Genomic DNA, 26,133 nt, shown 5'->3' on the forward strand with positions numbered 1-26,133 from the left:
TAGTGATACATTTATTGGATTCAGTAACTGTTAAAAGTTAATAGGAAACTAGAGCAAATGGTATGTGGTAACCTGGCACTGAAGTTAGCTCTGTTACTCTTCAAAAGGCATATTTGAGGTTTTGGCCTCCTGGGCAACTTGTGGTGGAGGTCTGTCATTTTCCCTTTACTGCTGGAAAAGAAGGCTCAAGAGGAAAAGTCCAGGTACTTTGCGTTTTAATCAGGACTACTTCTTTTGGACTGATTGAAAATAAGTTAAAATCTTTTAGCTCTTGAATTAGCTAAATCAATTTATTTACTTCAGTGTTTGGAATTTTAGCAGTTCATGAGGACAAATAGTCTTTTTGCTCATTTCATAATCTCAGTTGTAGAGTTGCCAGGAGTGCTCAGTGTGTCTTTTCATTTTGATTTGCTTAGAAAGGATGACACTAGGGACTTGCTATTATGATAATGTAGAGCTGGAATTTATATTTCTGAGGAAAATGAAAGGCTATCAGAAGTCATTTGTTAAAATGTCTTTATTCTGTCTTGCCCATCCCTTTCAATATTTCTCCCTCTTTTAAAAGACTATCTCCTAGAATGTTATAGAATAAGGCCTCCTATTCTGGAAAACTGGATTGTGGTCCTATTTATATTTCGTTTGAAGGGTAATTTTCTTTTAATATAAGACTAATGCCATGTTAGAATTACATTCTGTGAAAATATTTCTTGAAGCTTTGAATATATGTCCTACCTATTTATGCAATTCAGGAATGCTTTCTGGTAGTGAAATGTAATGTTAAAAAAATACCAAAAAAGTAAGTATAAGTTGAGTTAAAGACTTTCTAATTGACTTCTTTCTGTTTGGGCACACTCGGTGGTGCATGTAATGTTTGAATAGAAATAAATTTAATGGATAATATTGTTAGGGGTGGCGAATATCTCAGTTGCCAGTGGCAAATCTGTATGGGTCTGCAGCAGTCTCATTTCTTGCCTCCTCAGAAGAAATAATTCAACCGAGGGGCATAAAGGAGTAAAAGAGAATGAGACAAGTTTCAGAGCAGGAGCAGAAGTTTATTAAAAAGCTTTAGATCAGGAAAGAAAGGAAAATACATTTGGGAGAGACCCAAGCAGGCATCTTGGGGGTCAAGTGCCCCATTTAACCTTGAACCTAGGATTTTATACGCTGGCCTACTTCTGGCATCTTGCACCCCTTTCCCTTCATCCTTCCCTTAAGGGGAGTCACCCACATGCTTGGTGCCCTGCTTGTGCTCGGGATGTGAGCATGCACAGTATGCTTACTGGAGTTTTATGCATGCTTATCTGAGGCTTTCTTTTGAATTCTGGTGGAATGCCCCTGGAAGGTCATTTTGCCTCTTAATGCACATGCTCGAGCTCATTTGCCCAATTCCTGAAAGCTGCTGATTGCCAATTTCAGGTGTTTTTATCTATTGAGAAACTGCCTCTCCTTGGTGCTGGCTGTGACAGATAGTTATTTTAGAGAAGCAGAGTGACAATCACTTGATAGTTACTTGACATTCTGGTGGGTGGGGAGAACTCTCTCCTGCCCCACTCATGCATAACTAGCTACCTACTATAACAATTTGTGAAAGGAATACTATACCTTAAGCTTCTTTAGAGTAGGAACTGCATCTTATCTCTCAGTAACTATGACATGTAAACACTTGATAAATTCTTTTTGAAGTACTAATCAATTTGACTAAGAGTTGGAGATGAGGATTCCATTTCTGACTCTGTCACGTATTTCTGTATGACCTTAAGTACTCAATTTCTCGATTACAAGAAAACAAGTGAAATATGGCACTTGGAAGCTATAGTATCACTTATTTTTAAGCTTCTCAGGAAACAGATGCAACATTTACACATCACTGAATTACTCTCAGCACTTGTCTCTCTGTAGGCTCATTCTCATCAGCGTGTATTTATGCCTGTGTCTATCTCTCTCTCTCATATATATATGTATACAACATACATATGTATACATACATATGTGTTCAGTGTGCAAATATATGCAACACAAACACTTTTATATATATATATATTTTACTTTCAATCTGTCTTTTTTTGACAATGTGTTTCTGAAAAAGAAACACTTGCTTTTTCAACTAGTTTGACAATCTGTCTCTTTCTTATTTTTATTTATGTATTTATTTTAGAGATAGGATTTCAGATCTGTCACCCAGGCTGGAGTCCAGTGGCATGATCACAAATCACTGCACCTCAACCTCTTGAGCTCAAGCAATTCTTCTGCTTCAGTCTCTCAAGCAGCTGGGACTACAAGTATGCCCCACCACACCCTGCTAATTTTTACATTTTTTGTAGAGATGGAGTCTCCCTATGTTGCCCAGGCTGGTCTCAAACTCCTGGGATCAAGTGATCCTCAGACCTCAGCCTCCCAAAGTGCTAGGATTACAGGCATGAGTCACCACACCTGGCCTGTGTCTTCTAATTTGAGTGTTTGATCTATTTATATTATCATAATTATTGATATGGTTGGATTTAAAACTTCCAAAGTGCTAGGATTACAGGCATGAGTCACCATGCCTGGCCCATGTCTTCTAATTTGAGTGTTTGATCTGTTTATATTTAACATAATTATTGATATAGTTGGGTTTAAAACTCCCATCTTGGTATTGGTTTTCCATTTATCCCATTTATTATTTGCTCCTTTATTCCTCCTTTCCTGTTGTGGCCGATCGAATTTCCCAAAGATATATACGCAAATACACATAAATACACACAGCCAGGTGTGGTGGCTCATGCCAGTAATCCCAGCACTTTTGAAGGCCAAGGCGGGTGGATCACCTGAGGTCAGGAGTTTGAGACCAGCTTGGCCGACATAGCGAAACCCTTTCTCTACTAAAAATAGAAAAATTAGCTGGGTGTGGTGGTGGGTGCCTGTAATCCCAGCTACTCAGGGGGCTGAGGCAGGAGAATCGGTTGAACCCAGGAGGTGGAGGTTGCAGTGAGATGAGATTGTGCCATTTTACTCGAGCCTGAGCAAGAGCGAAACTCCATCTAGGAAAAAAAAAGTGACATTCATTACTGACCACAGGTCAGGAACCTTGTAAAGGGCTGTGTAGAGAAGGTACTTACTAGGACAGTCTTTCTAAGGTGTTTTTTTTTTCTTTTTTTAATCAGCTCTATAAAGTCAACCTCAATTTCTCAAAGAAGTAAGATCATATTTGAAAAGATACCATTTCAATCAGAGCTTTGGCAAAATAACCAGTGACTCCAATGTGTCCTGTTAGAAAACATATTCTTATTGAGATTTATGTAATTAATGATATTTCCATAAAATAAGAATACAAATAGTTTCTAAATTTTAGAGAATTCTGGTAGAAAGGTAAATTTTTCTCACAAAAGTATATTCTATTCAATTGTTATAAACTATAGCTCATAAGAAGAAAGGTATATTAGTCAAGGTTCTCTAGAGGGACAGAACAGGATATATGTATATATGAAAGGGAGTTTATTAAGAAGAATTGACTTACATTATCACAAGATGAAGTCCCACAATAGGTCATCTGCAAATTGAGGAGCAAGGAAGCCAGTAGAGGATCAGTTCAAGTTCCAAAACCTCAAAAGTAGGGAAGCCAACAGTGCAGCCTTCAGTCTGTGGCTAAAGGCCCAAGAGCACCTGGCACACCACTGGTGTAAGTCCAAGAGTCCAAAAGCTGAAGAACGTGGAGTCTGATGTTCGAGGACAGGAAGCATCCAGCATAGGAGAAAGATGAAGACCAGAAGACTCAGCAAGTCAGCTTCTCCCACCTCCTGCCTGCTTTATTCTAGCCCTGCTGGCAGCTGATTGGATGGTGCTCACCCACACTGACAGTGGGTCTCTCTCTCCCAGTCCATGACTGACATGTTAATCTTTGGCAACACCCTCACGAACACACCCAGGAACAATACTTTCCATCCTTCAATCTAATCAAGTTGACACTGAATATTAACTATCACACAAGGTTTCTTTTGCTGAGCAGAAGCTCTTTACTTTAATTAGATTCCATTTGTCAATTTTGGCTTCTGCTGCAATTGCTTTTGGTGTTTTTGTCTTGACTCTTCTTTAATCAGACAGAGTAGCAGCCTTCTAAACAGGGTGTTATCAATTAACCTTGGCACTGCCATCCACAAACCAAGCAGCTCTTTGTAAGGCAAGTGAGAGCTATTTATTGGGCACTGTAGAATACAGCAGTTCCTCACACAGTTCCAGAGTCATTTCTAGGGGAAAAGAGGCTTCCTGCACATGAGTGTCCCTCCTTGCACTTCCCAGGTAGTATGATGCTATATAAACCACTTCTATTTTATTATGGAACTCTTTGGGGTACTGCTGTTTGCATTAGAATGTTTCTCTGACATCACCCGAGTCAGCATGAAGATTTTAGCTTTCAAAACTGGGTTTTTATGGCTGAGTATGGTGGCTCACGCCTGTAATCTCAACACTTTGGGAGGCCAAGGTGGGCAGATCACTTGACCCCAGGAGTTTGAGACCAGCCTGGCCAACATGGCAAAACCCCATCTCTACCAAAAATACAAAAATTAGCCGGGTGTGGTGGCATGTGCCTATAATCCCAGCTACTCAGGAGCTGAGGCAGGAGGATCGCTTGAACCCAGGAGGCAGAGGTTGCAGTGAGCCAAGATTGCACCACTGGACTCCAGCCTAGTGGACAGAGTGAGACCCTGTCTAAAAAAAATTTATGTTCTTTAGTCATAGGAGTAACTTCAGTTAATATCCCATAGCAAGGCAGTAAATGCCCTTCAAGTGGAAATTCTCTAGTCCAGGGTCCTTCCTGGTAGTTGCTGCTGGGAGGCATTCACAGGCTTTTGCCGTAAGCCCCAGTAAACATTCTACAAAAGGCTATCAAATAGAGAATTTGTCCCTGGCAGAATTCTAACTTCTACTTTACCCTCTCTGGACTCAAAAATCTTACTGGTTCCCATTTAGTATGTCCAATTAATATTGCTCAAAGAGTGGATTTATATGCCTTCTGTTTATTCTCTAGTTACATATAATCTCTATTTCCATAAAACATTTAGGTAAAGGAGACACAACTTCCTTACATAAACTCTATTTAAACATTTCAACCTTTTTTTTAAAAATTCTGGGATACATGTGCTGAACGTGCAGGTTTGCTACATAGGTATACATTTGCTGCACTCATCAACCTGTCATCTACATTAGGTATTTCTCCTAATGTTACCCCTCTCCTTGCCCCCTCATTGTTCAATTCTAACTTATGAGTGAGAACATGTGGTGTTTGGTTTTCTGTACCTGTGTTAGTTTGCTGAGGATGATGGTTTCCAGCTTCATCCATGTCAATACAAAGGACATGGACTCGTTCTTATTTATGGCTGCACAGAATTCCATGGTGTATATGTGCCACATTTTCTTTATCCAATCTATCATTGATGGGCCTTTGGGTTGGTTCCAAGTCTTTGCTATTGTAAATAGTGCTGCAATAAATATATGTGTGTATGTGTCTTTATAGTAGAATGATTTATAATCCTTTGGTTATATACCCAGTAATGGGATTGCTGGATCAGATGGCATTTCTGGTTCTAGATCCTTGAGGAATTGTCACACTTTCTTTCATAATGGTTGAACTAATTTACACTCCCACTAACAGTGTAAAAGCATTCCTGTTTCTCCACATCCTCTCCAGTATCTGTTGTTTCTTGACTTTTTAATGATTGCCATTCTAACTGGCGTGAGATAGTATCTCACTGTGGTTTTGATTTGCACTTCTCTAATGACCAGTGATGATAAGCTTTTTTTCATGTTTATTGGCCACATAAAAATGTCTTTTTTGAGAAGTGTCTGTTTATATCCTTCACCCACTTTTTGATAGGGTTGTTTTTTCTCTTATAAATTTGTTTAAGTTTCTTGTAGATTCTGGATATTAGCCCTTTGTCAGATAGATAAAGTGCAAAAATTTTCTCCCATTCTGTAGGCTGCCTGTTCGCTCTGATGACATTTTCTTTTGCTGAGCAGAAGCTCTTTACTTTAACTAGATTCCATTTGTCAATTTTGGCTCCTGCTGCAATTGCTTTTGGTGTTTTTGTCATGAAGTCTTTGCCCATACCTATGTCCTGAATGGTATTGCCTAGGATTTCTTCTAGGGTTTTTATGGTTTTGGAATTCATCTTGCATTAATTTTTGTATAAGGCATAAGGAAGGGGTCCAGTTTCAGTTTTCTTCATATGGCTAGCCAGTTTTCCCAACACCATTTATTAAATAGGGCATCCTTTCTCCATTGCTTGTTTTTGCCAGGTTTGTCAAAGATCAGATGGTTGTAGATGTATTGTGTTATTTCTGAGGCCTCTGTTCTGTTCCATTGGTCTATATATCTGTTTTGGTACCAGTACCATGCTGTTTTGGTTATTGTAGCCTTGTAGTATAGGTGGAAGTTAGATAGCATGAGGTGTCCAGCTTTGTTCTTTTTGCTTAGAATTATCTTGGCTATATGGGCTCTTTTTTGGTTCCATATGAAATCTAAAGTAGTTTCTCTAGTTCTGTGAAGAAAGTCAGTGGTAACTTAATGAGAATAGCATTCAATCCATAAATTACTTTGGGCAGTATAGCCATTTTTACAATATTGATTCTTCCTATCCATGAGCATGGAATGTTTTTCCATTTGTTTGTGTCCTCTCATATTTACTTGAGCAGTGGTTTGGAGTTCTCCTTGAAGAGGTCCTTCATGTCCCTTATAAGTTGTATTCCTAAGTATTTTATTCGTAGCAATTGTGATTGGGAGTTCACTCATGATTTGGCTCTCTGCTTGTCTAATATTGGTGTATAGGAATGCTTGTGATTTTTGCACATTGATTTTGTATCCTGAGACTTTGTTGAAGTTGCTTACCAGCTTAAGAAATTTTTGGGCTGAGATAATGGGGTTTTCTAAATATAGAATCATGTCATCTGCAAACAGAGACAGTTTGACTTCCTCTCTTCCTATTTGAATACCCTTTATTTCTTTCTCTTGCCTGATTACCCTGGCCAGAACTGCTAATACTATGTTGAATAGGAGTGGTGAGAGAGGGCATTCTTGTCTTGTGCCGGTTTTCAAAGGGAATGCTTCCAGCTTGTCCCCATTCAGTATGATATTGGCTGTGGGTTTGTTATAAATAGTTCTTATTTTGAGATATGTGAGATATGTTCCATCAGTACCTAGTTTATTGAGAGTTTTTAGAATGAAGAGATGTTGCAAACATTTCAGCTTTTATAATCCTATCAATCCTCACATTTTATGCTTTAGTCTCAGGAACTTCTGTTCTCCACCCACAGACCATTTTACCCTCTATTGTGAAAAAAGCTTCAGGTTCCCAGCAAGGGGATGAGCCAAAGGACACGGGCCTTTTTTATCAAACTTTATCTGATTAGTCTGTCTCCACATTGCCCCAGGAAATTATTAATCAACTTTTTCATTGTAATTTTTGCCTTCTGATTTTTGAAACTTCCCCAATCTGGTGTAAATACAGAAAACTGGTGTGGGGTCTTTAATGTTGGGGAATCAGCAGGGACTCCCTTTGGTCCACCCAACATTCGATAGTGTTGTATTAAGACTCAAAATGTAAATAAAATTTTTTTATCTCTCATTAATACTATCTGAAAATCTTCAAAAGAGAAAACTAAATTTTACTTTGTATTAGTGTATTATCAATAGTAAAGCTATTTTTTTTTTTTCTTTTGAGATAGAATCTTGCTCTGTAGCCAGGCTGAAGTGCAGTGGTGCGATCTTGGCTCACTGCAACCTCTGCCTCCCAGGTTCAAGTGATTTTCCTGCCTCAGCCTCCCCAGTAGCTAGGACTATAGGTGTGTGCCACCATGCCCAGCTAATTTTTGTATTTTTAGTAGAGATGGGGTTTCACCATGTTGGTCAGGATGGTCTTGATCTTTTGACTTCGTGATCTGCCTGCCTCCGCCTCCCAAAATGCTAGGATTACAGGCGTGAGCCACTGCACCTGGCTGTAAAGCTAATTTTAATAAAATCTTGTGAATGAATTGACTCTCACTCAGCTTTTGACCACACAGGAATTCCATCAACCTTTTATATCCTCTTAAAAATTGTTTTCTATTTTTCTTTCTCCAACTTTTAGATCTATTTAGTTGTATCTATATCAGTTCTTCCATTCATTTTGAAACAATCTTTAAATAACTACTAAACCAAGCCAGCATGCCTACATGCTCCCTAGGTACAACTAGTCTGTGTGCATGAGTGGGAGGTGGCAGGCCTCCAACTCCAGCCTTCTCTGCTGACTGTTCTTGTGAGATGTCTCCAGCCATGAGCTATTTTGGTACCTAGTTGGTGGGAGGCACAGTGACCTCGTTGCTGCCACTGAAAGCTGTCAACAATGAAAATCTCAACCAAATTGATATGTCTTTGGATGATATCATCAAACTAAACTGAAAGGAAGGGAAAAAGCAGAATTTTCTAACTGGAGCTTGGAAATTTAGGATGAGAGTACGATGGAGAATCCAACAGAATTCTGGCTTTGGTAAGGCTAGTCTGAGCCACAGAGGAAGAGTAATGCCTGGAAAGAGACAGCTTTATGGAGTTATCACTAGGCTTGCATCTAGGAAAGTAACTGGAATTCACAAAGGAGTTAGTCCTATGAATCATCCATCTCTAAGTGACAGGAATATAGAACAATATTTTCTGTTGTTAAAAAGGAAGACAAACCTTCTGAGAGGAATATGAGGTGCAGAAGAAACCAGTTGCAGTTCTCAAGGGACCTAACCAGCTAAACAGAAAAAAATAACATTCCAGCCAATTTTGCCAAGAGGGAAAATAAATTAAACCATCAGAAAGACATGTGTCAGGCAATTTTTATTTTTAGAAGAGACCTGAAGGTTCAGGCCCAGTCAAACACAGGTGCAGTTGCTGGATGATATAGCAGGAAAGAGAAATCATCAATGGCAGAGTTTTGTTGCAGGACTTCTCTTTAGTTCAGTTAAAGCTGTGGTCCTTGTCTCATGGCCACAAAAGTTTAGGCTCACAGACAATTTGTGGAGTAAGAAAAATGGAATTTATTGGGCAAGAAGGATTAAGGGGGAACAGCGACCTTCCACAAAGCCAGAATTGCCGCTAGTGCACTTCTTGCCTTGCCATTTGAATCCCAGGTTCCACACAGGAAGAGAAGCCAGGCTCCTCCCTATTGCAAATGGCAGGAACTTCTGTGGCTCCTCCCCACTGTGCATTCCTCCCAGTGGCAGGCAGTTGGAGTTTTTCCAGGGCCTTCTTCTTACCTGGCTGTCTCACTTTCACCACAAATGGAGGAATTTTAACTGTATCTATGGACAATCCTGGAGCAGCGCAATGCCCAGTAACACAGAAATCAGGATTAATTCATACTGCTGTATCTTCATTTTTAACAAAATGGAAGCAATCTAACATAAAGAAAGTTTTTAATGTGGTCCCCTACAATTGACATAAGTAGTGCTGGAAAATAGATAGAGATGACTTTGAGAAGTTTACAGTCCTGAAGGAACTAAGAGCCGCTCTGACAAACAACAATGGAGAAAGCTGCTTTGTAACGGTATTAGTCTGTTCTCTCACTGCTAATAAAGACATACCCAAGACTAGGTAATTTATAAAGGAAAGAGGTTTAATGGACTCACAGTTTCACATGGCTGGAGAAATCTCACAATCATGGTGGAAGGCAAAGGAGAAGCAAAGTCATGTCTTACATGGTGGCAGGCAAGAGAGCTTGTGCAAGGGAACGCCCATTTATAAAACCAACAGATCGTGTGAGACTTATTCACTACCACAAGAACAGCATGGAGAGGAACCGCCCCCATGATTCAATTATTTCCACCTGGCCCTGGCCTTAACATGTGGGGGTTATAACAATTCAAGGTGAGGTTTGGATGGGGACACAGCCAAACCATATCAGTAACCATGGGATAGATCCCATATCAAAGGAACTTTTGAGTGATGACTTTGAAAAGTTGAATTGCTTGAGGAATTCATCATAGAAATTCAAGAAACTTTGCTTCAAAATATTCACAAGGCTAACTAACTCATTTTTATTTTTGAAGTTTTTTTTTTTTTTTTTTTTTTAATGAAATAGGTATAATGCCCTGAGCAAGCAACAGGGAACATACTTGGCTGTTCTTAAAGATTTCATTGTTGGCTCAGACAGAACAATTATCTATTTGACTTCCTTGGTTCCTCTTGCTGCAGAAGGAAGACAGAAAGATAGAAATTGATTATTTTTATGATGGTGGTATTTAGGATCTCATTGCCTTTGCCCATTTTTTTAGACTTTGTCAGGGCAAATCTTGGTCTTCAAAAATTATGAGTAGGTCCCTTTGTTGCTGTCACTTATCCTTTAATAGTGTTGATGCAGTAAATACAGTTGCCTTGTCTCCATTAGAGATATTTTTAAAAATATTGGAATTCTAGTTTGGAGCTTTAAGATTTATGGAACTGGGCCAGGCGTGGTGGCTCACGCCTGTAATCCCAGCACATTGGGAGGCCGAGGCAGGTGGATCACGAGGTCAAGAGATCGAGACCATCCTGGTCAACATGGTGAAACCTTGTCTCTACTAAAAATACAAAAAAATTAGCTGGGCATGGTGGCGTGTGCCTGTAATCCCAGCTACTCAGGAGGCTGAGGCAGGAGAATTGCCTGAACCCAGGAGGCAGAGGTTGCGGTGAGCCGAGATCACGCCATTGCACTCTAGCCTGGGTAACAAGAGCGAAACTCTGTCTCAAAAAAAAAAAAAAAAAAAAAAAAGATTTATGGAAATATCGGAAACTTGGTTCATTTTTCAGGTACATTTTAGGCTAATGCCCCAGAAATATGAATTTTTAGTGCTGAACTTTTAAAAAGAAATGTGGCTCTAGGCCTTAGTCTCAGATTAAAATGTTGATGCTTAAAGGCTGCAAATGCATATTTACAAAGTTATCTGATAGGGCCTTGGAGGAGAGGGTCCAGTTTAAAAATCTGACAGTTTGTATTTAGTAAATGAAAGCATGAGAGGAAGTAGCAAGTTGAAGGACAGGTAACTGGGATGAAAAACTTCAAAACTTAGGTCATAGGTTTGCTGTTTGGATTTAGTTTAGTCTTGAGTTGTATCCACAAATAATTCTTCAAATGATATGTAGAAGAATTATAATTATTAAAATGAATTGAGTCCCTTGGACATTTTGATAGTAAAATAAATAGCCATAAAGTCATAAAGTTTATTTGAAAAGTTGCTTCTCATTTGAAAAGTTAAAATTTATGAGCTTGAAGCTTGCTAAATTAATTTATAGTTCCAATACCAAAAATATACTTGTATATGTTGCAAATAACAAATGCAAAATTTATAATAGAATTACATTGTAACCTTGTTGTTTACCTTTCACTGATTTATTGTATGGTTCAGTATTGATGGGGAGAAAAGGGCTCCACCCCTACCCCCAGGTGGGAGGAGTTAGTCTGTTTGCCAAGATAGTGCTAAGTTCTCAGATGTACACTATAAATTACAGTATAATGACAAATGCAGCAAAATGTTCCAGCTATAAGTTACAAGTTTGGTCATTTTGCAGCTTGACATTTTAGTTTGCTGTAATGTTAAAAATATCCAAGTAGGTGATAGTTTATCTGGAATGTATTATTAGTGCTGACTTTTCCTATAAAACAAAACATTGTTATCATTCCGGTTGCCTTGCATTGTACACTAGACTTCATTGTTGTCTCTCATGCTTCTTGGGTTGCTTAATGGTTTATGCTAGCCCTGGAAAGCTCTCAGCAACAATTTCATGCTTATACTAAATAATGAAATCTGATCCTTAATATCTGATATTTTGCCAGTACTTCTAGTGATAAGGGATTATTGGAAGTTAGTCACATAATTTAAAAATAAATTCTAGTCTCTCCTTAGCTATTTGATACTCATCCCTGTTCCTGCAAAAGATATGATCACATTCTTTTTTATGGCTGTAGGGACATATAGGCCAAGTACTCACTGCAAAACACTTTTGCAAGTATGTATGCTTATATTTGGTCCAGAAATAATGCATTCTAGACTGGTTTAGCATTACTGGTGGCTTATTTTACAGCAAGGAAAAGCAGCTGAGCATGAGTTTGGGTGTTTAGAACAGTTCGTGAAAATATGCTGTAAGGGTGTTTTCATTTTCATTTTCCTATTCCCTTTTTTTTTTTTTTTTTTTTTTTTGAGACGGAGTTTCGCTCTTGTTACCCAGGCTGGAGTGCAATGGCGCGATTTCGGCTCACCGCAACTTCCACCTCCTGGGTTCAAGCAATTCTCCTGCCTCAGCCTCCTGAATAGCTGGGATTACAGGCACGCGCCACCATGCCCAGCTAATTTTTTGTGTTTTTAGTAGAGACGGGGTTTCACCATGTTGACCGGGATGGTCTTGATCTCTTGACCTCGTGATCCACCCGCCTCGACCTCCCAAAGTGTTGGGATTACAGGCGTGAGCCACCGCGCCCGACTTCCTATTCCCTTAAATATTATTGTACAGAGCTACTATTAGTGCCATTTTTTTTTTTTTTTGGAAACCTTAAAAATATCCCCAAATGTTGAAATTAAGTGTATCAAATAACAAATTATCTTTGGTATATTAAACTTTTTCCCTTCATGGATCTATAACTTAAGTATAAAATGTTGCCTTTAGTACAATTAAAACTCTCCAGTATGTACATGTTGTATATAAACAAAGCAATATGCTTTCTTGGAGGAAAATTTTGTTTCTTGAAATTTTCTTTCTTTCTCTGACTTTTTTTTTTCATGATTATAGTCATTCTTGTTCAGTTCTTAAAAGTTTTGTTTTGCTTTGTTTTGTTTTAAGCGGAATGCAACTTAAAATTTCCTTTGCATCAAGGTTTTTCCAAAACTTTGATGGAGTGCATCACAAAATAAAAATTTGCATTTAGGGAAGAGATGCTTTACACTGTACTGTTTGCTGTCTTTTTGGAAAAGTTACATTTAGATCTATTCTGAAGCTGTTAACTTTTGATAAATAAAATGTTACTGGTTTCCACAATGAAATACCATCTCATACCAGTCAGAGTGGCTATTATTAAAAGACAGAAAATAACAGATGCTGGCAATGTTGTGGACAAAATGGAACACTTATACACTGTTGATGCGAATGTCAATTAGTTCAACCGTTGTGGAAAGCAGCATGGTGATTACTCAGAGAGCTAAAAGCAGAACTGTCATTCAACACAGCAATCCCATTACTGGATTTCTATCCAAAGGAATATAAGTAAATCATTGTGCCATGAAGACCCATGCATGTGAATGTTCATTGTAGTACTATTCACAATGGCTTTTTACAATTTCAAAGACATGGAGTCTGCCTAAATACTCATTAATGACAACCAGGATAAAGAAAATGTGGTAAAAATACTATGGAATACTATGCAACCACAAAAAAGAATGAGATCATGTCTTTTGTGGGAACATGGATGAAGCTGGAGGCTATAGTAGTAAACTAACACAAGAATAGAAAACCAAGTATCACATGGAGCTAAATAATGAGAACTCATGAACACAAAGAAGGGAGCAAAAGACACTGGGGTCTACTTGAGGTTAAATTGTGGGAGGAGGGAGAGGAGCATAAAAGATAACTATTCTGTGCTGGATTTAACACCTGGGTGATGAAATATTCTGTACAACAACAAACCTTCACACATATCCCTGAACCTAATATAAAAGTTTAAAAAGAAAGAATGAACTCATGAGCAAAAAAGAGTTACAGATTTCACATGAAAACAATAAATAAATAACCTCTAAACAAGACAAAGCTATTTCTCCTTTAGCAAAAACTACATCATCATGTCTTTTTAATAAACTTCTTTACCAAAAAAAAACACTTTATTTTTGTTATATACTCTGTATATGGAATTGGTTCTCTTATATCTAGTAGTTTTAATTTCATATGTTTACTACTATTTTGATCTTTTGTAACCCTAATTTCCAGTGTAAAACCTAAGATTACTTAATTTAACATAACATGTCTTTAAGATTGCAAATGATGGAAAAGAATTTGAAACTATGACACAGGTGTCCTGTATTAGTCAGGGTTCTTTTAGAGGAACAGAACTAATAGAATATATATATTATATATAAATATATTTAAAGGAGAGTTTATTAAATATTAATGTACATGATCACAATGTCCCACAATAAGCTGTCTGCAAGATGAGGGGCAAGGAGAACCAGTCTGAGTCCCAGAACTGAAGAACTTGGATTCCGACATTCGAGGGCAGGAAGCATCCAGCACGGGAGAAAGATGTAGCGTGGGAGGCTAGGTCTATCTCTCATTTTCATGTTTTTCTGCCTGCCTTATATTCCCTGGAAGCTGATTAGATTATACCCACCAGATTAAGGTGGATCTGCCTTCCCCAGCCCACTTTGACTCAAATATTAATCTCTCTTGGCATCACGCACACAGACACACCCAGGATTAGTACTTTGTATCCCTCAATCCAATCAAGTTGACACTCAGTATTAATCATTACACCTCCCTAATGTCTTCCTCAGTTATCCTAAGTTCCAAGCACCCAAGGATGGCAATGAAGGGCAAGGCGCATTTAGGTCTTGAATTTACTCAGCAAGTGTTGACCTTAAGACAGAGGAGATTGCTGTGAAGCTAATGCCTGACCCTTTTCCACATAACAAGGAGGCAGAGCTGGGCTAGGGAGAATTCCACATGGCCTCAGGCCTTACTGCGACCATTTACGTAGATCCTAGAATCTAAAGGCTCTAAGACATAAGGTCACAGACAATTCAAACACGTATTATAAAATATCACAGAAGTGACAGTTTATAACCTTAAAATGTCTATTAGAAATAGCCTAAATCTGTCTGATCAGTAAAATTATATTTAATTCTCACAATACAAAAGACAATCCTATTTTATTTTACCAACAATTTAAAAACTACCATTATTTACCAAATATAACTAAAGTTATGTGAACTAAAAGGCATTTGAGTTTTTATTGCTTTTATAAAATATTTGATTTAAATACTTACTTTTATAAGCCAATTAATTAGAACTTTTTAAATGTATTTTGTTGGTGAAATATCACATACACATTACACATATAAACATGTAGATATACAGACACACAGAGAAATCTTTTATAGCTATGAAAGACTCTTCATTTGCCAGTTTCTAAATAGTTTCTCTCTACACCTTTAGACGACTAATCTCTTGATTACCTGTTCCATTTCAATAAACAATAGATGGCCAGGCAACTCTTCAATTTGCATTTCCACAGACATAATTCTTCGGGTAAAAAAGGTAGAAAATTTACCTCTCGAAGACACAGAACTTAGATCTAAACACCATTATCTGCTGAGTCAAAGAAGAACACAGGTCAAAGCCTAATTCAGACAAAATTCCTAGGAAAAGTTTCTTACCAAAAATAAGTTTGTTATGTAAACTTCAATCCTAAAAGTTTCCAGTGGTTTAGATGCAGAGCAAAGGATGTCCTTACGAATGGAGATTTTCTTTTTTGTTAGTTTGTTTGTTTTTGTTGTTTGTTTGTTTTAGATGCAGTCTCACTCTGTTGCCCAGGCTGGAGTTTGGTAACATGATCTTAGCTCACTGCAACCTCCACCTCCTAGATTCAAGCAATTCTCCTGCCTCAGCCTCCTGAGTAGCTGGGATTACAGGCACACTACAGATATCTTATAGTCCAGGAGATAATGGAATGATATATTTAAAGTACAAGAAGAGAAACAACTGCCAGCCAACATTACTACCCCAGCAAAGTAGCCCTTCATAAATGAAGAAAAAATAAACTCTTTCCAAAGAAGCAAATCGGTGAGACTTCATCACCACTAGACTGGCCCTATAAGAAATGTTTAAGTGAGTCGTATACCTGGAAGTGAAAGGACAGCATCTACCATCATAAAAACATATGAAAGTAGAAGGCCTGCTGGTAGAGAAAACAAGCAACTAAGAAAGAGAAAGCAGCATTCAAATGTTACCATTACGGACAACCACCAAACTTCAATGATAAACAACTATAGAGAAAGAAAGGGACAAAGGATATACAAAACAACCAGAAATCAGTTAATAAAATGACAGGAGTATCAGTGTAATTAATAACCTTGAATGTAAACAGATTGAACTTTCCACTGAAAGATATCGATGGGCTGAATGGATAACAGAAACATGACTCAGCTGTATGCTGCCTATAAGAAACTCACTCCCCTGTAAAGACACACATAGGCCACAAGTAAAAAAATGGAAAAAGAGTCCATGTAAACAGAAACCAAAAGTGAGCAGAAGTAGCTACACTTCTATCAGATAAAAGGTTTTAAGTCAAAAACAGTAAAAGGAGACAAAGAGCATTACATAATAATGACATCAATTTAGCAAGAGGATATAGCTATTCTAAACATATATGTACCCAATCCCAGAGTGCCTAAATATATAAAGCAAATATTATTAGATATAAAATGAGAGATAGAGTCCAATACAATAATAGTTGTAGACTTGAACTTATTCTTAGCATTAGACAGATTACTTAGACAAAAAGCTAACAGAAAAACATTGATTTTAAACTACACTTTAGACCAAATGGACCTAACAAACATTTGTGGAACATTTTCTCCAGTAGCCACAGAGTTAATTTTCTTTTCATCAGCACACAGAACAGTCTCCAGGATAAACTATATATTAGGACACAAAACTAGTCTCAACAAATTTTTAAAAATTGAAATCATATCAAGTATCTTCTCAGACCCAAGTGGAATAAATCTAAAAACCAATAACCAAAACTTGGAAACTGTACAAATATAAAAAAAATTAAACACCATGCCCTTGAATGACCATTGGAGTAATGTAGAAATTAAGAAGGAAATAATAAAATGTTTCTAGTGTTATAGTGGAGTGAGCATAGAAAGTCAACACCAAGACAAAAGTATGCCAAATTGCAGGGTCTTTATTGCCAGCAGCCACGGAGGACTCCCGTCTCTCCAACCCATGGCCCTGAAAGGAGGGTGTCAAGACATTTTATACCCGTAAAAACCACCTTGGGAGTGAGGGTGAGGGGCTTCAGATATTCCGAGGGCTAGTGGATTCTGTAAATCACCTTCTGGGTGGAGATGAGAGTGGGGGCTCTGGACATTCCAGTGGATTCCTGGGCAAAGATGAGGGCTAGGGGACTTTTCGACATTCTGATTGTTACTTAAGTGGTTCACAAAAGTCAAGATTAGCATTTGTTTACACATTGTCTGGGTAGGGTGGCAATTACAATCCTTAATTACTTATTCACATTTGGGTTATAGAGAGCAGTTTCAACAGAAAGCCGAGGTATGGTTGAGGTATGTAGGTGTATGGGGCTTTTTACCATGTCACACTAGAAATAAATGAAAATTGAAGCACAACATGTTAAAACCTATGGGAAAGAGCAAAAGCAGTGTGAAGAGGGAAGGTTAGAGCAAAGAAAAACTGCATAAAAAAATGGAAATATTTCAAATAAATAATCTAATGATGCTCCTCAAGGAACTAGCAAAGAAGGAACTAATAAAGCTCAAAATAGGAAACAAAGAAATAATAAAGATTAGAGAAGAACTAAATGAAATAGACAAAAAATTACAAAAGATTAGTGAAACAAAAAGTTGGTTTCTTGGTAAGATCAAATTTGATCAACTGCTAGCTAGACTAACCAAGAAAAAAAAAGGCCCAAATAAACAAAATTAGAAATGAAAAAAAAAAAAAGGGGGCCAGGCGCAGTGGCTCACGCCTGTAATACCAGCACTTTGGGAGGCCGAGGTGGGTGGATCACGAGGTCAAGAGATCGAGACCATCCTGGTCAACATGGTGAAACCCCATCTCTACTAAAAATACAAAAATTAGGCCGGGCGCGGTGGCTCAAGCCTGTAATCCCAGCACTTTGGGAGGCCGAGGCGGGTGGATCACGAGGTCAAGAGATCGAGACCATCCTGGTCAACATGGTGAAACCCCGTCTCTACTAATACAAAAAATTAGCTGGGCACGGTGGCGCGTGCCTGTAATCCCAGCTACTCAGGAAGCTGAGGCAGGAGAATTGCCTGAACCCAGGAGGCGGAGATTGCGGTGAGCCGAGATCGCGCCATTGCGCTCCAGCCTGGGTATCAAGAGCGAAACTCCGCCTCAAAAAAAAAAAAATACAAAAATTAGCTGGGCACGGTGGTGCGTGCCTGTAGTCCCAGCTACTCAGGAGGCTGAGGCAGGAGAATTGCTTGAACCCAGGAGGCGGAGGTTGCGGTGAGCCAAGATCTCACCATTCCACTCCAGCCTGGGTAACAACAGCGAAACTCCATCTCAAAAAAAGAAAAAAAAGTTACAACTGATGTTACACAAATAGAAGAGATTATCAGGAACTATCATGAACAACTATATACTAACAAACTGGAAAACCTAGTAGAAATGGATAATTTCCTGGACAAATACAACCTACCAAGGTTGAATCAGGAAGAAACAGAAAACCTGAGCAGACCAATACAATTGAATAAATAATAAAAAGTCTGCCAACTAAGAAAAGACTAGAAGCAGAAGGCTTCACTGCAAATTCTACCATACCAAACTTACAAAGAAGATTTTCCTTAAGCTATTCAAAAAAAATGGAATAGCAGGGAATTCTCCCTATTTTATTTTATGAGGCAAACATTACTCTGATACTAAATCCAGACCCCACCCCCCGCAAAAAAAAAAAAAGAAAACTTTAGGCCAATGTATTCCTAATGAACATAGATGCAAAAATCCTCAACAAAATACCAGCAAAACAAATTCAACAATACATCAAAAAGATCAAAAAGATAATACACCATGATCAAGTTTTTGTATCCCAGAGATGCAAGGATGGTTTAACATATGCAAATCCATAAACATGATATATCACACCAACAGAATGAAGGATAAAAACCGTATAATCACCGGGCGCGGTGGCTCAAGCCTGTAATCCCAGCACTTTAGGAGGCCGAGGCGGGTGGATCACGAGGTCAAGAGATCGAGACCATCCTGGTCAACACGGTGAAACCCCATCTGTATTAAAAATACAAAAAATTAGCTGGGCATAGTGGCACGTGCCTGTAATCCCAGCTACTCTGGAGGCTGAGACAGGAGAATTGCCTGAACCCAGGAGGCGGAGGTTGCAGTGAGCCGAGATCGCGCCATTGCACTCCAGCCTGGGTAACGAGCGAAACTCCGCCTCAAAAGAAAAACGTAGAATCATTTTAATAGATGCAGAAAAAGCATTTGATAACATCTGTCATCCCTTCATGATAAAAACCCTCAACAAGCTAGGCATAGAAGGAATATATCTCAACATACTAAAGGCTATATGTGACAAACCTATAACTGACATCATACTGAATGCAGAAAAGGTGAAAGCCTTTCCTGTAAGAACCAAAATAAAACAAGGATGCCCACTTTCACCACTCCTATTGAACATAGTGCTGGAAGTCCTAGACAGAGCAATAGGCAAAATAAATAAATAAATAAATAAATGTATCCAAATTGGAAAAGATGAAATCAAATTGTCCCTCTCTGCCAATGACATGATCTTATATTTAGAAAAAGATAAATACCCTACCAAAAACCTCTTAGATTTTGTGAATTTAATAAAGTTGAAGGGCATAAAATCAACATGCAAAATCAGTAGTGTTTCTGTACACCAATAATTAATTAGCTGAGAAAGAAATCAGGGAAGCAATTCCATTACAATAGATAAAAATAAAATACTTAGGAATAAATTCAACCAAAAAGGTAAAAGACCTCTACAAGGAAAACTACAAAACAATGATTAAAGAAATTGAAGAGGACACAAATTTTAAGAAAAATTCATGCTCATGGATTGAAAGAATGAATATACTTAAAATGACCATATTTCTGAAAGAAATGTACAGATTCAATGCAATCCCTATCAAAATACCCATGTCATTTTTCACTGAAATCTTTTAAAAATTCTAAAATTTGCAGGGAACCACAAAAGATCTCAAATAGCCAAAGCAAACCAAAACAAAAAGGACAAAGCTGCAGTCATCATGCTACCTGATTTCAAAATATATTACAAGACTATTGTAACCAAAACAGTGTGGTATTGGTATAAAAATAGACCCATAGATAAATGGAACAGAATAGAGAATCCAGATATAAATCCATATATTTATAGCCAACTGATTTTTGACAAAGATACCTAGAACATATATTAGGGAAAGGATAACCTCTTCAATAAATGATACTGGGAAAACTAGATATTTATATATAGAAGAATTAAAGTGGACATCTATCTCTCACCATATACAAAAAGCAACTCTAGATGGATTAAAGATAAACATAAGTCCCGAAACTAAAATGACAGAAGAAAACAAAGGGAAAACATTTTGGGATATTGGTCTATGCAAAGATTTTTTGGCTAAGACTGCAAAAAAAACAGATAACAAAACCAAAAATAGACAAATTGGACTATATTAAAATTTTAAAAAATTCTGCACAACCAAGGACAACAGTGAAGAGATAACTTGTTGAATGAAAGACAAGATTTGCAAACTATTCCTCTAATGAAGGAATAATATCCAGAATATACAAGGAAACTCAAACAACTCAAGATTAAGAAAGCAAATAATCTCATTAAAAAGCAGACAAAGAATATGAATAGATATTTCTCAAAAGAAGAGATACAGATGACCAACAAATATGTAAAAAATACTCAACATCACGAATCATCAGAGAAATGCAAACTAAAACCACAATGAGCTATCATCTTACCCTAGTTGGAATGGCTATTATTAAAAAGACAAAAATAACAGATGCTAATGAGGATGTAGAGAAAAAGGAATTTTTTTTTTGAACACTGTTGATGGGAATATAATTTAGTACAGCCACTGTGAAGGACAGTAAGGAGATTCCTCAAAAAACTAAAAACTACCACTTGATCTAGGAATCCCACTACTGGGTACTTATTCAAAGGAAAGGAAATCATTCTATCAAAGAGATACTCCCATATTTACGGCAGGACTTTTCACAATAGACAAGATGTGGAACCAACCTAAATGTCCATTAGTGGATGAATGGATAAAGTAAATGTGGTATGTATATACAATGGAATATTACTTGGCCATAAAAGAGAATGAAATCATGTTATTTGCAGCAACATGTATAAAACCCAGAAGTCGTTATGTAAAGTGACATAAGCCAAGCACAGAAAGACAAATGTCACTCTCACTAATATATGGGAGCTAAAAAATTTGATCTCATGGAGGTAGAAAGTAAAATATATATCAGAAGATGGTGAGGATGTGTGGGTTGGTGTGGAGGAGTGGGAATGAAGAGAGGTTGGTTAATAGGTACAAACATACAGTTAGATAGAAGGAGAAAGTTCTAATTTTTGCTAGGCAGAGTAGAATGACTACACGTAACACATTGTATTGTATATTTCAAAACAGGAAGAAAGAACTTCAAATTTTCCAAACACATAGAAATGATAAATTCTCGAGGTAATGGATTCCCTAAATACCTTGACTTGATCATTATACATTCTATGCATGTAACAAAATATCTCATGTACCTCATAAGTAGATATAAATATTATATCTGAATAAAAAGGTATCCTGAATACCTTTAGCTCCCACTTATAAGTGAGAACATGTGGTATTTGGTTTTCTGTTTCTGTATTAGTTCACTTAGGAAAATGGCCTTTAGCTGCATCCATGTTGCTGCAAAGGATATGATTTCATTTTTTCATGGCTGCATAGTATTCTTATTCTATGATCCATCTATTTTTTTACATACTGTTACAGGTAAATTCTTGGTTGCAAGGTGTTTCGTTTCCAGGACTTGAGAAAGGAATTAGTGTGAAGTCAAATGTCTCATATCTATAGACGTTCAGTAAATCACCCTGTTTTCAGCCCCACATCTCACTTTTATCCTCCGTTGTACCTGATTTTTTAAAGGTTCTGTATAACAGATTGTGTTATCTTTCTAGATGTATTGACACTATATATGCATATTTTGGCTGCTTCAACACTGGTTTATTATTGTTATAAAATTTGTTGGCTTGTTTACTGTCTTCTAGAAATTCGTTGAAAGCTCTCGGGTGTCTTGTACTAGAAGATTATATCGGGAAATTTCTACATAACTAGAGGGTTAGAACTGACTCAAGCGGTCTGAATGTTGATTCAATTCACCTTTCAGCAGTCCTTATCTCTACTTTATTTTATTGCTCTTCCTTTCTTTCTTTTTGAGCTTTTGCTGAAGATATTCCTGAGGAATCATCCCAGGTGCCACACTACAAGAATGGTTCAGTTGACAGCTACCCCTGTGAGTGCACTTGTTGATGAGCCAGTGCATATCCGAGCTACAGGCCTGACTCCCTTTCAGGTGGTGAGTTTTAAGGCATCACTGGAAGATGAAAAGAGAAACATGTTTTATTCTCAAGCCCACTATAGGGCCAATGAATTTGGTGAGGTGGACCTGGAGCATGCTTCTTCACTTGGAGGGGATTATGTGGGAGTCCACCCCATGGGTCTCTTCTGGTCCCTAAAACCTGAAAAGCCATTAAAAAGACTGTTGAAAAGAGATGTGATGAATAGCCCCTTTCAGGTCCAATTAAAACTTTATGACTTAGAATTACTACCGAATAATAAAGCTACCAGTGCTCCAAAGGCCAGCCTGACTTTGAAGAGGTGGTATGTGGCACCTGGTGTCACACGAATTCAGGTTCGAGAAGGCCGCCTTCGAGGAGCTCTCTTTCTCCCTTCAGGTGAGTATTGTTTATTGTTATTCTTGTTTTTCCATTTTAAATACATTATCCCTCTGGAAATTTAGCTTGAATATGGATAATACACTTGCTTCCTGCCTTACAATCAATGTTAATCTTGGGTCAGAACAAGAATGTGGTAATATTCCACTCCAACTCAAGTTTCATCTCAACAATTCGGAACCTTGTCTAAGAATGTGACTACATATAGTTTATGGAGTCCCTACATTATGGGATTTACATAGCTTTGGATTTATGCTAAATTTTTCTGCATTGAAGACTGGCTATATGAAGACCCTCATCCTGATGTGATGGAAACCATATCCCAGATCCTTGTGCAGGCTCTGTCAGGTTGAGTTTCAGTTTAGGCACGGGGTTATTACCTTGTTGCCACAACAAGCTTGAGATAAGATGGACTGAAAGACTGCAGCAAATATAGAGAATGCAAAGAAACTTCGTACCCTCTAGTTTCATAAATATTACATATTTATAGACTATTCCATAAATCAGATAATATAACATGCTTCCTAATGGCTATAAAACTTATTGGAACACTCACAGTTTCCCACAGAAATCTCCAAATACCAATAAATAACTTGTTTAAACATCTCTTGGTACATTTCTCAGAGTTTATTGTGGGGCCAAATAAAGCAAAGTTCATTTCTCAGAAGAAAAGAAGCAATAAAAGCTTTCCTTTCCAAATTCACCACAACCCATGCATTTGTTCAGATAAATTTGAATTTTTAAAATACCCAGTAAATAGCATGTAGACCACTTTATTATGTGTAGAAACCAAGAATTAAATAGCACAAATTGCTGTGCCTCTATTATCCCACCCCAGTTAAAAATCTGTTTATTGGTGCAGGCCTTCCATCTTGGAATGATGTGCTGGCGTAGAGCGTGCTGTTTGTGAACCCTCTTGAACGATGCATGTGCTGGGTCTCTTGCTTCAAGTGTGTTTTCTATAGGGGAAACAAAAGAGAGTTGAGTTGTGTGAGGTCATAAGGAGGTTGAGCCAGATCACAAATATTTCTTTTTTTTCTTTTTCTTTTTTTTTTTGAGACGGAGTTTTGCTCTTGTTACCCAGGCTGGAGTGCAATGGCGCGATCTCGGCTCACCGCAACCTCCGCCTCCTGGGTTCAAGCAATTCTCCTGCCTCAGCCTCCCGAGTAGCTGGGACTACAGGCGTGCGCCACCATGCCCAGCTAATTTTTGTATTTTTTAGTAGAGACGGGGTTTCACCTTGTTGATCAGGATGGTCTCGATCTCTTGACCTCGTGATCCACCCCCCTCGGCCTCCCAAAGTGCTGGAATTACAGGCCTGAGCCACCGCGCCCGGCCCACAAATATTTCTTGATGGCAACATTCTTCCAAGATAAAAGACTCAGTACTTTTAAGTACTCCCCATTCTTGTGAATCAGAAGGTCAAAACGTCCTATTTATGCAAATGATAATTTATAACTAAGATATATTCAACATCACTTTATTTCTTCTTTATTCAATGTAATTAGTTATAGTAATTAAAAAAAATTCCCAGTACCCCTTTAAATCAAGCCACTCCTTTCAAACATGGATAGGATTGGTCTGTCTTCATTAAAACCACCTATAAAAGAATAGAATATCCCTAATAAGTGCATTGTAAATTTCTTTCAGTGTGTCGGTTCTGCTTTGTTTTGGAAAAAATGGCCTACATGGAGTGAGTATAGAGCAATACTCTGGCCGTCCCTACTTTTTACCATGTGTCAGCCTGCAGAAAATGAGCATGGTGTTATTGAATAAAAGGGCTCATCATTTACACATGCTTAGGTGTAAGATTTCATCATTGTATAGTCAAATGAATGTAACAGAGAAGTGTTAAGTCAGGATTTTAGTGAATACAACCATTTCGAAAATTTTTTTGAACCGTATATTTCTTTGAGAACCAAGTTAAACCTGTGGAACCTCTCATAAGTAAAATTTACCTATAAATATATATATGTACACCATATTTAGCATAGATTGTAATTTCAGGATCTTCATGGATTTCCTAAAGCCTATTTGTAAACTTCTTTATAGGTTAGGAAGCCTTGGCCTTGGTTGGGCATGGTGGCCCATGCCTATAATTCCAACACTTTGGGAGGCCGAGGTGGGCGGCTCACGAGGTCAGGAGTTCAAGACCAGCCTGACCAACATGGTGAAACCCTGTCTCTACCAAAACTACAAAAAAACTTCGTTGGGCATGGTGGTGCACACCTGTAGTCCCAGATTCTCAGAATGCTGAGCCAGGAGAATTGCTTGAACGCAGGGGCAGAGGTTGCAGTGAGCCGAGACTGCGCCCTCGTACTCCAGCCTGGGCGACAGAGTGAGACTCCGTCTCAAAAACAACAAACAACAAAAAAAGAAGCCTGGCCTAATTTCTATGCCTTTCTTTACAACAAGAGTATAGAAACTACTGTGAATTTCCATCTCCTCAGCTGCAGAGAGTAAATATGTCAGTGAATATAGTTCCCAAACATTTAGGTGTTGTATTCCATTATATATTCAATGGGCCTTAATTCTGCCTCAGATAGAAGGCTAAAAGTGTTGGAACTATACTTGAAAATTTAAATGTTAATTTCAAAATTACATTTGAAATGTAATTTTGCATTTCTGCTTTGTGTTCTCATGTTTTTATTATCTTTTTCACACCTTCTCTTCATGTACAATTCTGTTTTGTTTTGTTATTTTTCAGGAGAGGGTCAATTCCCAGGGGTAATTGATTTGTTTGGTGATTTCGGTGGGCTGGTTGAAATTCGGGCCAGTCTGCTAGCTAGTCGTGGCTTTGCCTCCTTGGCCTTGGCTTACCATGACTATGAAGACCTGCCCTCCAATCCAGAAGTGACAGATTTGGAATATTTTGAGGAGGCTGCCAACTTTCTCCTGAGACATCCTAAGGTAATTTTTACTTTTCAGTAGGTTTGAATCCCTGGTTTTTTTTAAAATTTATTTTAAATTTTTTTATTTTAAGAGACAAGGTCTTGCTCTGTCACCCAGGCTGGAGTACAGTGGCATGATCTGGCACTTGGCTAGAAGCCAGTGCCTTTTGATACTACGATAGGCACAGGCTAACTTCCTATGCATTTTGTCTTTCTGAGGAAAAGACACTGGATAAGAAATAAATCATGTGAATTATAAATAACATGGGCATGAATAGAATTTCAAGTTCACTGAGAGAGAATCATACTTGGAAGTTAAGAGAAGTCATAGGATATTATGGTTATTTTTTAAAAAGGGACTGGCTGGGTGTGATGTCTAAAGCTTGTAATTCTAGCACTCTGTGAGGCCAAGATGAGAGGATCAATAGAAGCCAACAGTTCAAGACCAGCCTGGGCAACATAGTCAAACTCTGTCTCTATAAATACTAAAAAAATAGCTGGGTGTGGTAGCAGATGCCTGTAGT

At 38.0% G+C, this 26,133-nt stretch overlaps 1 protein-coding gene across 2 annotated transcripts in view; it reads left to right on the top strand.

The window, feature by feature from the left end:
• Nucleotides 1-26,133, top strand: part of LOC105727329 (bile acid-CoA:amino acid N-acyltransferase) — a 29,439-nt gene continuing 3,306 nt past the window's right edge. Inside the window, exons 1-3 of one of the 2 annotated variants that reach the window (XM_064379467.1) lie at nt 1-203; nt 22,214-22,718; nt 25,426-25,628. In XM_064379467.1, coding sequence (XP_064235537.1) covers nt 22,253-22,718; nt 25,426-25,628 — 669 coding nt within the window. In that variant the 5' untranslated portion in view covers nt 1-203; nt 22,214-22,252. Of the gene's footprint in view, nt 204-22,201; nt 22,719-25,425; nt 25,629-26,133 lie in introns of both variants that reach the window. The other variant, XM_012467151.3, reaches the window with a different exon arrangement.

This window comes from Aotus nancymaae, unplaced genomic scaffold, assembly GCF_030222135.1.
Source record: "Aotus nancymaae isolate 86718 unplaced genomic scaffold, 86718_ANA_hifiasm-v0.15.2.pri h1tg000003l, whole genome shotgun sequence".
NCBI classification, from domain to species: domain Eukaryota; kingdom Metazoa; phylum Chordata; class Mammalia; order Primates; family Aotidae; genus Aotus; species Aotus nancymaae.